The following is a 13,485-nucleotide window of genomic DNA, read 5'->3' as shown; positions in this document are numbered from 1 at the left end:
AGGGGAGGGGTGGAGTGGCAGCACAAGATGCTGATTTATAAAGCACCAGCAAACTGTGCTCTTTCTCCACAGGCTCTGGACAACGAACTCGTCCTGTCTGAAGGATGCCAAAACACAAGCAGGATTCCAGCTAACATCTGCTTGTCAACTGAGAGGGAACTACCACCCTTGTGAGCTTTTGCACTGCAACAGCCAGAAGTGCTCTGAGTTCCACTTTTCTCCTGTTGGGCTTTTGCTTTTCATCTGGAGCTTTTGGCTTGGCTGCTTCATTGCATCTGGAAAGGAATAAGCTCACCAAGATGGTAAAGGTGAGTACAGACTGTTCACCAAAACTGCTGCTACTATGTGAGTTTCTTCCTATTAACAAGCTCTGATTTAATTTATATGTATCAGAAATATGAGCAAAGCAAGAAATGGAATTGATACTAGAAACTATTGGGCATCCAGTCTTAACGACTAAGGTTGTCAGTCTATATAAGTACACACTTCCAATTCTAAAATGTGAAGAGTCCAGATTGGATAGAAGACACCTCCAGGAATGGCTAGTATTGTAATCAAGATTTTCATGAACAATAACTTCTTTGCAAATGCCAAAATCTGAGATTTTATGAAAATTTGAAGGTTAGAGGTTATACGTACATCATGCACAGCAATCAACAGAATTAACTAACTTCACTAATTTTCTTTCTTCTTCTCCTCCTGCTAGGTTGTCATGATAGACAGTTGCTTTCTCTATCTTGGTCTCTCTGCAGGAGATTTGAAAAGCCAAACAGATCTTTGAGTTGGATAGTTGAAGGGAAGAGTAGGAGTGTAAAGGAAGAATCCCAGTAGATAAACCAGATTGTGTGTCTTTGGTGCGATTCAAAATTTAGAACGCCCTGTAATAGAGATGTTCTGTATCTGGAATATTTATCAAACAAACTCAAGTGCTTCAGGCTTGTAATTGCCTGAACCACTCACCAGCTCTTAGCTTTTCCCTTCCTCAAGATAAAACGTCAATATTTCAACATTCCTTTAATTAAAGGGCATCTGAGGACAGGAGGTCAGTTTGGAGTTCAGAATAATAGTAAGCAATGGGATGTCCAAACTTATTCTTCCCTTGTTGTTTCCATCACTTAAGCTGTCTGATTTAGGCTTTATACAGGATATCTACTTTCACTCACCTGAAATATTTCCTTTGTGAGAACCTAAAAACAACAAACGTCCTACAAAATGTGTGTGCACCTATCAGCAGCACAGCAGCACATCCATCCCACCAGTAAAGCACACCATCAGATAAGATCCAGCATGACTCTCATGAGACTCTGATGGTTAATCTCTAAGGAAGCCTCTGAAATGGGGTCAACCAATAGTTCTTCCAAGGAATGGCATGTAATTTACAAGATAATTAGGATCTGGAACGTTATGATTATAGAAGCTGGCAAATGGGCAACACAGGAAGTCTGCCCTTCAGAGTGCAGTGTTAACGTAAAGTTAGGAGGATGCAACCCTCCTGAAGTTACATTATCCATAAAGCAGAATGTCAGAGGTTATTTACCTGTTACTAGATTGGCCAGTATGAATGAACAAGAAGTAACAGGCTTGGTTCTGCCTGGCAGCCCGATAAGGTGTTTGCCTCCATTTTATGTCATCTGATGTAAAGGTATAAATGATAATTTTAATTGAAAATAACAGTGAAGTCATGTATCCAAAAAGCTGTAGGAACAGCCAAAGAAAAAACTTCTCAATTTTTTTTTCTTCTTTCTCCTTTTCCACTCCATGTTAATTTTGCTGAGGTCCCGGGCAGCATTCCCACACTTTGTGTTAGATCATAAAACACTGAAAGCGTTGTGCTCTCTAAAGGAATCACTGTAATTGACAAATGCTGAAGACCTGATTGTGAGCGTTGTAGTACTTGCTATGGGGATATAAGGACAGGGATAGCACTCAAAGTTGCTGGGAGAAAGAAACAGCAGCAATTCCAACTTAGCAAAGAAATAGAAGGACTTGTCAGAGTCTGATTTGTGCAGGTGCATGCAACAAAGCTAAAACCTTCCTTCTTCCACAGAAAAAGTCTGATGTTTACTCAATTGAGATCAATGGGCTAAAAGATCTGGAAAAAACAAAGACTGAAGATGAAGAGAAGTGCAAAGACCTGAAGGGCAACAAGAAAAAAAAGAATGAAGAACTAAAGAAAGAACTGGACCTGGTGAGTATTGCTAACGCCACGTCAGCTGGCAGGAGAGCCTCAACCACTGTTTGAATGAATGCTGGTGAAGGGGAGTGCCAATGCTGAAAATCCAGCAGGGAGAAATAAGCTTCCTTACACCCCTGAAGTACGCCTGAAAAAAAGCTGTGCAGGATTAATATCTGTAACAAAAGGGTGGTTCTGACTTGATGAAGCCAATGTTGGTACGGAGCAGCGCATCCCTTCCGAGGTCTGTACTTTTCCAGATGGAATTACTATAAACTGCCTTCTCTCAGCTGACATTTACACAGCCAGCCAGGAAGCAGAAGGAAGAGAGGAGCAAAACATCTTGCTCCAGAGATTGCTAGTAGATCTAGAAGCATGGCTCAGCTTTACAGTTTTCTCCCTGCAATGTACTTCAAGGAACGAGTGCTAAGCTCAAGCAACCTGCTTTTCCTTCTGGCTTGCTAGGGACCTGCTGGCTGGGTTTGGAAAACTCACTTCCTCCATGCATGCTTCAGTTTCCCAATCTGAAACATGAAGTTAATTATTCTGACCTCTTTTCTGAACTGCTTTAAGAACAGCTCACAGCAAAGGCAATGCATGAGTTAGGCAGTATTTCAAAGGTAAGGAAATCCCCAAACGAGCAATCAATTTCTCCATCATCTTTCTGAGCTCTATTCAGTCCCAGCTAAATAATTCTCAATGCATCTCATCTTTGCCACCGGGGATGTAACAGTACTCTCATGTTTCTAAAGAGAAATCAAAGCACAGACAAGTTAATTGACTCATCTGAGCAGCAATGAATCATTCTGTGAAAACAATGGTGAGAACTCACAAATTCTTGGCTTCTAAACCTCTGTTCACCACAAGATGTAATTGGGTCAGCAATACCACAGCGGTGTCACTGCAGGGAAAGGAGAAGAGCTTTCTGATTTCCCTCTCCCATGCCTCTTTCTTAACTGTGCTTAGGATGTGTTGCCTCTTTCCATGAGACCACAGCAAATCATTTCATTCCCTCGTCACTTTATCAGTTAAGCTTCTTGACTCCACATTAACACTGACATTTATGGTGAAACCCATTTTTGTCCAGCAGAAGACAAGTGTTGTAAATGCTTTGTAAGTAGTAAAATAGGAGCAAATGCCAGAGGTGTGAATATATAAGAGGAGATTTGTGCTTTTTCTGATTTTTCTGAAACTATACTGTTTGTTTGTGGAAGTGGGATGTCATGCTAGCAACTGGAGCCATAGCTCCAGATCCAGGCACTTTGAGCCACCTCCAGATCCTGATACAAAATTTACAAGTCTGCTGGTCTGCTTACTGTCATTTTCTTTCTTTTGGAATCCAGGATGACCACAAACTCAGCACTTCACAACTGGAGGAAAAGTACGGTACGAGCATTGACAAAGTAAGTCCATAGGGCATCATTAAGAAACTTCCTGATTCAGATGCCTTCCTTTACCTCTGGCTAATCCAAAGCTGCTTAGAGGCAGTGGGAAAGCATTCAAATTGGCAAACTGACAAAGATGCACTCATGGATGCATGCATGCATAATCACAGTGCACCAGCTCCCAGTTAAGCCTCAAACAAACAGCATCTCAGTGCACAGCACTGTCCTGACCACCATGTTCTCATCAGGACCACAGCTTTTCTGAAGGTATTCAAAGTTCACCACAGGTCATTTTTCACTAGCAGTGTCACTATCCTGAAATCACAACCTTTGGAAATCAAAGGTGCAGGTTACCAATCCATAACACCAATAACGTTTAGGAAACAAACAGCATACACTTCTTTTTTCTCAGCTGAGCTAAAAAGCTGTTTTCTGTGACCCCATTTACTTTTGCAGGGTCTCTCCAGCGCAAGAGCAGCAGAGATTCTGGCTCGCGATGGTCCCAACTCACTCACTCCTCCCAAAGCCACTCCTGAAATTGTTAAGTTCCTCAAGCAGATGGTGGGAGGGTTTTCCATCCTCTTATGGATAGGAGCTGTCTTCTCCTGGATTTCATTTGGCATTCAGTTGGCTCAGGGAGCTGAATCAGCCTTTGACAATGTAAGTGTTTGAATAACTACAAAGTGAGTATGTGACCCTTTGACAATCTAAGTAACTTGAATACTACTTCATAGTTACTCAGTAACAACCAGGAGGTCTTTTGTTCTTTTAGGACTCTCCCTTTACTACTGAACATTTCTGCTAAATACCTGACATACCACTTCTAAGAGCGCCTGTCCAAAGGTTTTATAACTCCTGCCTGTAATCATAACACTTGAATATGCTGGAATCTTTTACTTTAATTCTCTGCTAGGAATATAATTGATTCAGGTTCACGCTAGGTTTGATTTAGAGAAGATTTTTAGAGACACAGGACATTTATCATTATAACTTTTTTTTTTATACCCCAGCTTTACTTGATTGATAAGAAGGCAAAACTTGAAAGCTCTTTTCTTAATTTTCTTTTAGTCTGCCTCAATACTTCACTTTAAGTCTCCTGAAACCATACAGAACGATATGATTTACTCCATCAGAGGAACTAAGCATATACTTTCAACTAACTGGATTATTTCTTTCACTGATTAGCTCTACCTTGGTGTAGTCCTTGCAGTGGTCGTCATCCTCACTGGTATCTTCGCTTACTATCAGGAAGCAAAAAGCACAAACATCATGGCTAGCTTCAGTAAAATGATTCCACAGGTAAGAATAACAAGCATTTCTTTTGAGATGAAGGCTCATACTGATAACACCTTAAAAATGACTGAAGTGGAACTTTATATATAAGCACCTCACATACAAGCAATAAGCACGACTTGAATCTACCTCTTGGTTGGGCGTTTAGAGGGTAGCACCATGCTCATTTTGGTCATACTTTGTCCTTCAGCAAGCTCTCGTCATAAGAGATGCAGAAAAGAAGGAAATGTCAGCAGACCAGCTGGTAGTGGGAGACATTGTGGAGATAAAGGGAGGAGACAGGATCCCAGCAGACATTCGTCTGATCACTACTCAGGGGTGCAAGGTAAGCAATGCTTTGTAGAACACACTGAAAGTGTAAGAATAGTTGAGAGGCTTTTATGACACAAACTACTTCTGCACACCTAATATGAGTCATTAGAGCTTTAAAATGTGACAACATGTAAGTTGTGGAATGCAGAAGCTCTACTGAGATGCTCAGCTCATGCCATACTAACATACTAACCCCCTTCCTGAACACCAGAACAAGCCATTGTGGCCATAGTATGTTCTAGCAATACTCTGCCACGGCAGCAGCAGACATAGCAACACTGCATTACATGTCTGCAGAGACCTGGAGTGAGGTCTTTACCTTTCCTTTCAGGCTGCCACTGAAAACCCCACCAACAAACACACAGCATGGGCTGAACCAATTTCCTGCTGAAATACATTCCTACAGTGTCAATGGCAATCGTCTTATAGAACAGCACTGAGAGATGATGGCTGTCACCTGCTATTAAATGTGCTGCAGCCTTCCTTCTGGGCTGTATGTAACTGCACGTTACTGACTTTAACATGGGCATGTCTCCGTTTCATTAAAGGTGGACAATTCTTCACTCACAGGGGAATCAGAGCCACAGTCCCGCTCCTGTGACTTCACCCATGAGAACCCCTTGGAGACCAGGAATATTGCATTCTACTCCACCACCTGTGTGGAAGGTGTGTAGCAACAAAGACCTCCAGAAATGGCACCTGTAGAGAGTGCTGCATAATATTTTTTAACTCATTTTGAACTATTCTGCCTCAAGGAATTCCAGAAAGATTTGGCTGCTATAAGAAATGGTTTCCAAAGGACACCAAAATAAAGCCTGCAGCACTGAGCTGGTCATTCAAGCAGCGAGACCTTTGTTTTAACACCTAGACTGGTTACGGGTGCAACCAGCATTAATTGCAGTTCTATTGTGGTCTTTCAATCATCACCTTTAGAAATGACAAGTTGCAGAAGCCTTTATGTACTTGTGGATGCTTCTGTGAAAAGGCTCTGTACACTTGAAGGTATTGTTCCTGTTCTCAGAACTAAAAGGTATGTGTTGTACCTAACAGACCATCTGCTAGGAAACTGCACAGTGCCTTGGGTAATGCTGCATTCCTACTGCGACACCTTAGCAAAGGCTAAGGGAAATGGATTTTGTCTTTCTTTCCCTTTCTAAAGCAAAATAAGTAATTCTGGGGTGAGGTCTCAGCCACGTTAAGGCTGAAAGGGGTCTTTGTTAATCAATACTGTGTAGAGAAAACAGTCTTGGAGCTGATGGACTTATTTCTTTGCAGGCACTGCTACTGGCATTGTAATCAACACTGGGGACCGCACGATCATTGGGCGGATTGCTTCTCTTGCATCAGGAGTAGGAAATGAGAAAACACCCATTGCTATTGAGATAGAACACTTTGTCTACCTGGTGGCAGGAGTGGCCATTTCCATCGGTGTCCTCTTCTTCATTATTTCTGTATCAATGCGATACAAGATTCTGGACTCCATCATTTTTCTCATTGGCATCATCGTGGCAAACGTGCCAGAGGGACTGCTAGCCACAGTAACAGTGAGTCTGAGTGTGAATTCACTGGTCGCCACTCGTAGTGCTTCAGTCTCTACCACAATTCATCTCCTTTAACTTCAATACAGCATAACACTAAAAAACAGATTACCTGACTTGAGATGAGGTGGGGTGTTTTTCTTTCCATGAAACTGATAGGACAAACATTTAGGAATTCTGGCATAACTGAGCTATTAATCCGAGCTTCAGCACAAAAATTCAGCTCTAAACAATGGTCTTGAAATATTGTTCTGCCTCAATTGCTAAGCAGTGTGATGATGTGAGTCATTCCTCCACAACCTGTTCCTATTTGGAAAGGAAGATATTGTACCCTAAAAGTTATATGAAAATTCCACTTACTAATATACAAAAATGGTCTCTACAATCCCCAGCTAAGAAGCAGCAGAACTGCTAAGCATTGTTAGCCCTAAAGCACACCAACAATGAACTGCAGTGATGAAGAGCTTCACTTCAGAATTTATTAAACTAGGAATTCCCCCAACATTGCAGGTTCTTCCATCTTAGACAGCCTCTTAACTGATACAGCACTCATCACTATCAGCAGGCAACCAGGTTGCTTTCATTAACACATGTACTTTTTCTTAGTTTCACATCTGAGCTAAATAATGCTTTTGCAATGCAAAATTGCAGCCACCAAAAGATGACTTTTTAAAAACATGCTCTCTTTCAGAAAAGCAACAACGTTAAAAGTAGAAGTCTGTAGCTTGCTTGCATCATTCTTTAATGGTACCTCACTGGCAGCAAACTGAACTTCTTGCTTTACCTCTGCCAGGTGAGCCTGTCACTGACAGCCAAACGGATGGCAAAGAAGAACTGCTTGGTGAAGAACTTGGAAGCTGTGGAAACGCTTGGCTCTACTTCCATCATCTGCTCTGACAAGACAGGGACCCTCACGCAGAACAGGATGACTGTTGCCCACCTCTGGTTTGATAATCAAATCTACTCAGCTGATACCAGTGAAGATCAAACAAGTAAATATGGCAGTGGGGGATCTAGAAAAGGGTGGCTATGTGGGATGTTTCCCACTTACAGTCTGTCTAATTGATGTCAATGAGGATTTCTGTTCAGAGATGAAACAGACATACCTCCCTGCCACACACAAGTGCAGCATGCAATAGGAAAATCCCTTCTTTGCCACATAGAGATGAGAACAAAATAATTCCCATCACAGAGGTTCTAATTCCAAGTGCACTCACTGACACTGAATTTAGGAGGGAAATAAACACACAAACTTTATCTAAGGAACTTTGCCAGAACTGCTAGCTGATCGCTGTAAGGTGCCTGTTTAAGTGTTTTTCTGTAACAAAACCTATCAAAGGAACAACCTTATTCTGCAAACAATTCAATCCTGTTGTTTCAAACTTGAGCTTTTACTTCTACCACATACTACGCTAAAGGATGCTGTAATCCTTTTGCTTCTTTTCAGCCCAGCCTTTTGACCAAAGCTCTCCATCATGGACAGCACTATCAAAAATTGTAACTCTATGCAACCGAGCAGAATTCAGACCAGGACAGGAGAATCTTCCAATAATGAAGGTACTGCTTCACATCAGCTTCTTTCTCTTCCTTTGGAAGAGCAATACATACAAGCTGTTCTACTTAGCTTCAGTCTCCTCTTACACTTAACACTCCAACCTTCTAACTCACCATTGGCTATAAACTCATCAAAAAAATCTAAGGCAAATTTTTAGCACAAGGCTTTTTGGGGAACAACTACTGCTTTATCACTGCTGCTCAAGCACACAACATCTTATAGAAACACGTAAGAAAGAGGTGCAGAAGTATATGTGCTATCAGCTGTCCCTTCTCTCACCCTTACAGAGAGTTGTGGTGGGTGATGCCTCCGAAACAGCCCTGCTGAAATTTGCAGAAGTTGTTCTGGGTGATGTCATGAATATTCGAGCACGGAACAAGAAAGTGGCTGAAATTCCCTTCAACTCTACCAACAAATTCCAGGTGCGTTTCAGTTTTTTTTTGGAAACAGGCCAAACTGCTTCCAGCTTTCAGTGTTTCTATCAGCATATCCAATGCAACAGTTGGTGACCTGGAAGTTTTAATGGGTGAATTCAATGACAGGGAAAATTTAATCTCCAGTAACTGTAGTTCATTCCATTTAATGAAAAGAATGATATGTAGAAAAGGAGAATAAATACTATTTCTGTGCAAAGTAACCAAAAAAATGGAAACAAATAAGGATTGTATATGCTTTTTCAAATGACTTCATACTGTGGCACACAGCTCTCCATTCACGAGACTGATGATCCCAACGACAAACGTTTTCTGCTGGTGATGAAAGGTGCCCCAGAGAGGATCTTAGAGAGATGCAGCACCATCATGATCAATGGGAAAGAAGAACCACTGGACAGTGAAAAGGCAGAAGCTTTCCAAACAGCATACATGGAGCTGGGAGGCCTAGGAGAAAGAGTTCTTGGTGAGTCCTAAATAGAGGGACTGTAAGAGAACTGCAGTGCAAAATGGGGAGTTTAAATCCTGGTTTGAGCACAGTGTGTCTGGACTTCATTCCCCTTGCAGTGAAGGATAAAAAGCAAAGTGTGCTACCTTCTGTGCAGACTGCTAAAAACTCACTGCCATGCTGCCAGCTCCCTGTGGCAGGGATGCTCTTATTGCTATATACTGATGTCAATCTGAAACACTGTGCAGCCAAAACAAAGTTACAACAGCAGGTTAAATAATCCTCCATAGAAAGCAAATGGTTAAATGCACCAGAATTTTATAGGCAAAAGAAAATCTGATGCTAAGCTTTAGCGAGCTCTCTTCTTTCTTTCATTATTTCCTGTACATTCTGTCAACCTACATCTCCTTTCAGGTTTCTGTCACCTGTACCTGCCTGAAAATGAGTTTCCAGACACCTACACATTTGACACAGATTCCATGAATTTCCCCACATCCAATCTATGCTTTGTTGGGCTCTTATCCATGATTGACCCACCTCGTTCCACAGTGCCAGACGCTGTCTCAAAGTGCCGCAGTGCTGGGATCAAGGTAGGGATCTCACAATATTCGGACAGACTGTAACCTCAGTATATGAATTCATATAGAAAAAGTTTCTTTATTCTGCGTTGTTCCAGCCTTACTGCTCATGACAAAGCTTTTTTCACAGCTCTGATAAAATGGTGCCAATAACAAGAGGTAGAGAACTGAAATCAATACAGAGCTTATTAATTAATAGCCACTACCTGTCTTTGTTAAGTAAATAGCACAGCTTTCCAAGTTCAGATTCTAAACTGTTTCCTGGTCTAGAACAATAGACATTTCACCTAATCACTCTGCATCCACAGCATGTACGTTTGTCACTCACTCCTAGCACTTGTCCCTTCCTCAGGTTATCATGGTCACTGGTGATCACCCAATCACTGCTAAAGCCATTGCCAAAAGTGTGGGCATCATTTCAGCCACCAGCGAGACGGTGGAAGACATTGCGAAGCGTCTCAACATTCCTGTTGAGCAAGTCAATAGACAGTAAGAGCAGCAGAGCATCTGGGATACCTATTGCCTTCATTTTCTGAAAGCTATGCCTTCCTCTTCTATAGTGCTTTTAGCCAAACTCTACATCACAGCCACCAAGCCCATCGAACGTGCCTCTCTACCTGAGTAATTCTGTGCTTAGACCAGGGCTCTCACCTGCGCTCACCATTGGAAAACACTGGTGAATAATACTTTGCAGATCTCTGCTGTCACTGCACAACTGACTAAACATGCACACTGAAAACCAAAATTCAGTATCTTCTGTGGTGCTGGAGGATGACCTGACCTCCACTCTAAGTTCCTCTTTCACCATTGTAAAAAACAAAAAAAACCAAACATTAAAGATTGTTAGAGATGTCTTCCTCTTCCACTCTCACCCCCCATCCCTCAGAGTACTCTTTAAAATGCATTTGCTGTTGTTAAGTCTACTCTGGAGGAAGCTCTGATTACTTCCCTCTGTATCTAGGTAACTAATTCAGTCTGGATTTCTGCAGCAGCTTTCATTCAACACCTGCTGATTAACAACTAACGCTTCTGAAATTAACTCAATTTGCTGCCTTTCCTTACTGTTAAGCTGCATTCATTCTACGAGTGCGCTGTTCTCTATCTAAGCCTTTTGATTTGGAGACATACCCATGGCTATTCACAGGGAGGCTACAGCAGCAGTAGTGAACGGGATGGAGCTGAAGGACATGAGCTTGCAGGAGCTGGATGAAATTTTGTGCAACCATTCGGAGATCGTCTTTGCACGGACATCACCCCAACAGAAACTGATCATAGTGGAGGGCTGCCAAAGGCAGGTAAGAGGTGTACAAGCTTCTGCACAGACACTGCTCTGGTGTATTTCCACAGGTATCATCCCCCAGGTGACAGTGGAAGGCAATTTCCAGTGCACTCTGAGCTCTGTTCGTACTGCTCTCACTGTGCGAGAGCAGCATCCCACAGATTGCCACAAGCACCGTCTTCTCTGGATAGAACCCAAGTTATTTGAATTCCTCCTACAGACTCTGAACTCCTACTGACAAAATGAGCTTCTCCAAAGCATGAATGCCTTAGAGCTGTGCTGAGGGGTCTGACAGGCTTGCTGTAATTCAGAGGAGCTGCTGCTGGGATGCACAGCAAGCGTCCTGGGTAGAGTCTTGCACACTCTTTGGGAAGGAGCCTTCCCCCAGGAATTCTTTAAACCCAGATCAAAGCCACATATTACCACATCCTCTCATCTTATCTCTTGTGGCCATTTAGACCCATGTACTTCCCTCCCACAGGAATGTTTAGACAAGAAGTAAGATATGAATCCCACAAAATGTCATAGCATGATTTATCCGTGACCAACCCTTATCTATGTTACTTTCAAAGACTGCAAAAGAACCCTCAGTAAGCATGAATCTGAGGCAGGATTTAAAGAGGGATTGTCCCGCTCACAGGCAGCATTATGTAAGAGAGCATGGAGTGCAGCCAGCACAGGAGGCACAAGGAAAGAAATTACATATATAGCGTTCCAAGGAAGATGCAGATTGTCATTCAATGATTTTCCCCTCTGACGCATCTTCCAAATAGATGCTGCAAATCAAAAACAACACTACCACCATGCCTGAACTTCACAGGGATGGAGACCCAGCACAAGCCATTATTTCATTTTTGTAATTATGCCAGCACTAAGCTTTCCAATCAGCATTAACAGCTCTTCAAGTGTAAGCCTGAACTGCTTTCAGAGAAGAGAGGAGGAAAAAAAAAGGATAGAAATCTTCCCGTTAAATCTCATTTTTATTTATTTATTATTTTTTTTGAATGCCCTTTGGCAGACAGAGGGTAAACGTGTTCTGTACTGCTTGGACACCCACACCCTCAGTGGATGGAGAAGGACGCAGAGGAATGCCCTCCCTTCCCCCTCTTGAGCCACTCAGTCTACACGCTGCCTTTAGCACTGAGAGCTTCTAAGCTCTTCTGCCCATGGCAATATTTATCAGTAGTGACACTGTGCTAAATCCCCAAAGGGACAGGACGTTCGGTATTTGCTTTAATCAGTTTGTCAGGCTTTTTCCCCACTCAGAACACTGTGTTGCTACCCAGCTGTGAGCTTTTGCAACAAGCAGGACAGGACCCTTCACTGCAGTAGATGGTTTCATTAGAAGATAACAAAGAAGCTGAACTGAATAATCAGTTTTCCATCTTTTAGATTCCTAACATGGCATATCAATGGTCAGAGTTGTTGGGATAGCATGCAAAGGGTCTCTAGTGATCAGTTACACGATTTACAATTAAGATTAAAACCAAGTGAGTCCGTAAGCACTGCACAAAAGTAAAAGACAGATCATGTGGGGTCCTTGAATTTCCCATTTCTCTCTGCTATGGAGGCAACCAAGACAACACAGAGACACCTATTTAGCCATCTGCTGCACACAGTCTGAGCCTACCATATTAATTCTAGAGACTTACAGACTGGAAGGGTGCTGAGAGCTTCCTCAGGGGAAGAAGGCACCACATCCTCTACAAACCCACATTATGATCCTTCTGTGTGTTGCAGGGCGCAGTCGTTGCCGTGACTGGAGATGGAGTCAATGATTCCCCTGCTCTTAAAAAAGCAGATATTGGAATCGCTATGGGCATTGCTGGTTCTGATGCAGCTAAAAACGCAGCTGATATGGTACTGCTGGATGATAACTTTGCTTCTATAGTCACAGGAGTGGAAGAAGGTAAAAATAATGTTGCTACCTCTTTTCTTAGCTGAAAGCAGCTGATAGCCACACAGCACTGGCAGGTCAGTCCTCCTGATCCTGCCCTCCTGCACCCCTCTCTACAGACAGCTCATCTAACTCCCTTATTTTCATCCTGGATTTGGAAATAGGATTTTGGTATTTGGAAAAAAAAAATAAATAAATGGGAACTGCTTCCATCCAAAGACACTACAAAGACAATAAGGAAATCATTCTGCTCTTGCACATACTTGCTAAGTAGAGCATTGGTTTGCTATCTCTGCTTGTTCAAACTCCAAACAAAAGCATTTCTCATCTTGCTCCTATGCAGTCTTTATCATCATAAAGATACAAGCTGTTTTCTTTACGTTTTAACCTTAATGCTTGCTCACACAGAGTCCTTACTGTGCTACATCCAAACACACTCTGCTTCTCCAGCTGCAAAGTGCTCATGGTTTGCATTAAAACCACAGCGTGCTGAGAAATGGGAGTTTTCCTCCATCTTTCTCACTGAAAGAGACTTTAATTTAATTAGAATTTTTCAGGAGGGTCAAAGGGAAGGTAGGTTAACAGTTTGGGGTAAA

At 42.3% G+C, this 13,485-nt stretch overlaps 1 protein-coding gene and 1 long non-coding RNA gene across 5 annotated transcripts in view; one reads left to right on the top strand and one right to left on the bottom strand.

The window, feature by feature from the left end:
• The window catches only part of LOC116217452, a 52,727-nt gene that overhangs the window by 21,702 nt on the left and 17,540 nt on the right, over positions 1-13,485 (bottom strand). The gene's annotated exons all lie outside the window — the stretch shown is intronic.
• Positions 81-13,485, top strand: part of ATP12A (ATPase H+/K+ transporting non-gastric alpha2 subunit) — an 18,304-nt gene continuing 4,899 nt past the window's right edge. Inside the window, exons 1-16 of the mRNA XM_003212695.4 lie at positions 81-308; positions 2,048-2,188; positions 3,517-3,576; positions 4,015-4,218; positions 4,744-4,857; positions 5,042-5,176; positions 5,712-5,829; positions 6,439-6,707; positions 7,495-7,693; positions 8,149-8,258; positions 8,544-8,678; positions 8,961-9,153; positions 9,550-9,725; positions 10,066-10,202; positions 10,858-11,008; positions 12,733-12,901. Of these exons, the coding sequence (XP_003212743.1) occupies positions 300-308; positions 2,048-2,188; positions 3,517-3,576; positions 4,015-4,218; positions 4,744-4,857; positions 5,042-5,176; positions 5,712-5,829; positions 6,439-6,707; positions 7,495-7,693; positions 8,149-8,258; positions 8,544-8,678; positions 8,961-9,153; positions 9,550-9,725; positions 10,066-10,202; positions 10,858-11,008; positions 12,733-12,901 (2,320 nt within the window). The 5' untranslated portion in view covers positions 81-299. The remainder of the gene's footprint in view (positions 309-2,047; positions 2,189-3,516; positions 3,577-4,014; positions 4,219-4,743; positions 4,858-5,041; positions 5,177-5,711; positions 5,830-6,438; positions 6,708-7,494; positions 7,694-8,148; positions 8,259-8,543; positions 8,679-8,960; positions 9,154-9,549; positions 9,726-10,065; positions 10,203-10,857; positions 11,009-12,732; positions 12,902-13,485) is intronic.

This window comes from Meleagris gallopavo, chromosome 26, assembly GCF_000146605.3.
Source record: "Meleagris gallopavo isolate NT-WF06-2002-E0010 breed Aviagen turkey brand Nicholas breeding stock chromosome 26, Turkey_5.1, whole genome shotgun sequence".
NCBI lineage: Eukaryota > Metazoa > Chordata > Aves > Galliformes > Phasianidae > Meleagris > Meleagris gallopavo.
Note: the sequence above shows the minus strand (reverse complement) of the source record. Positions and strands in the feature narration are given on the sequence as shown.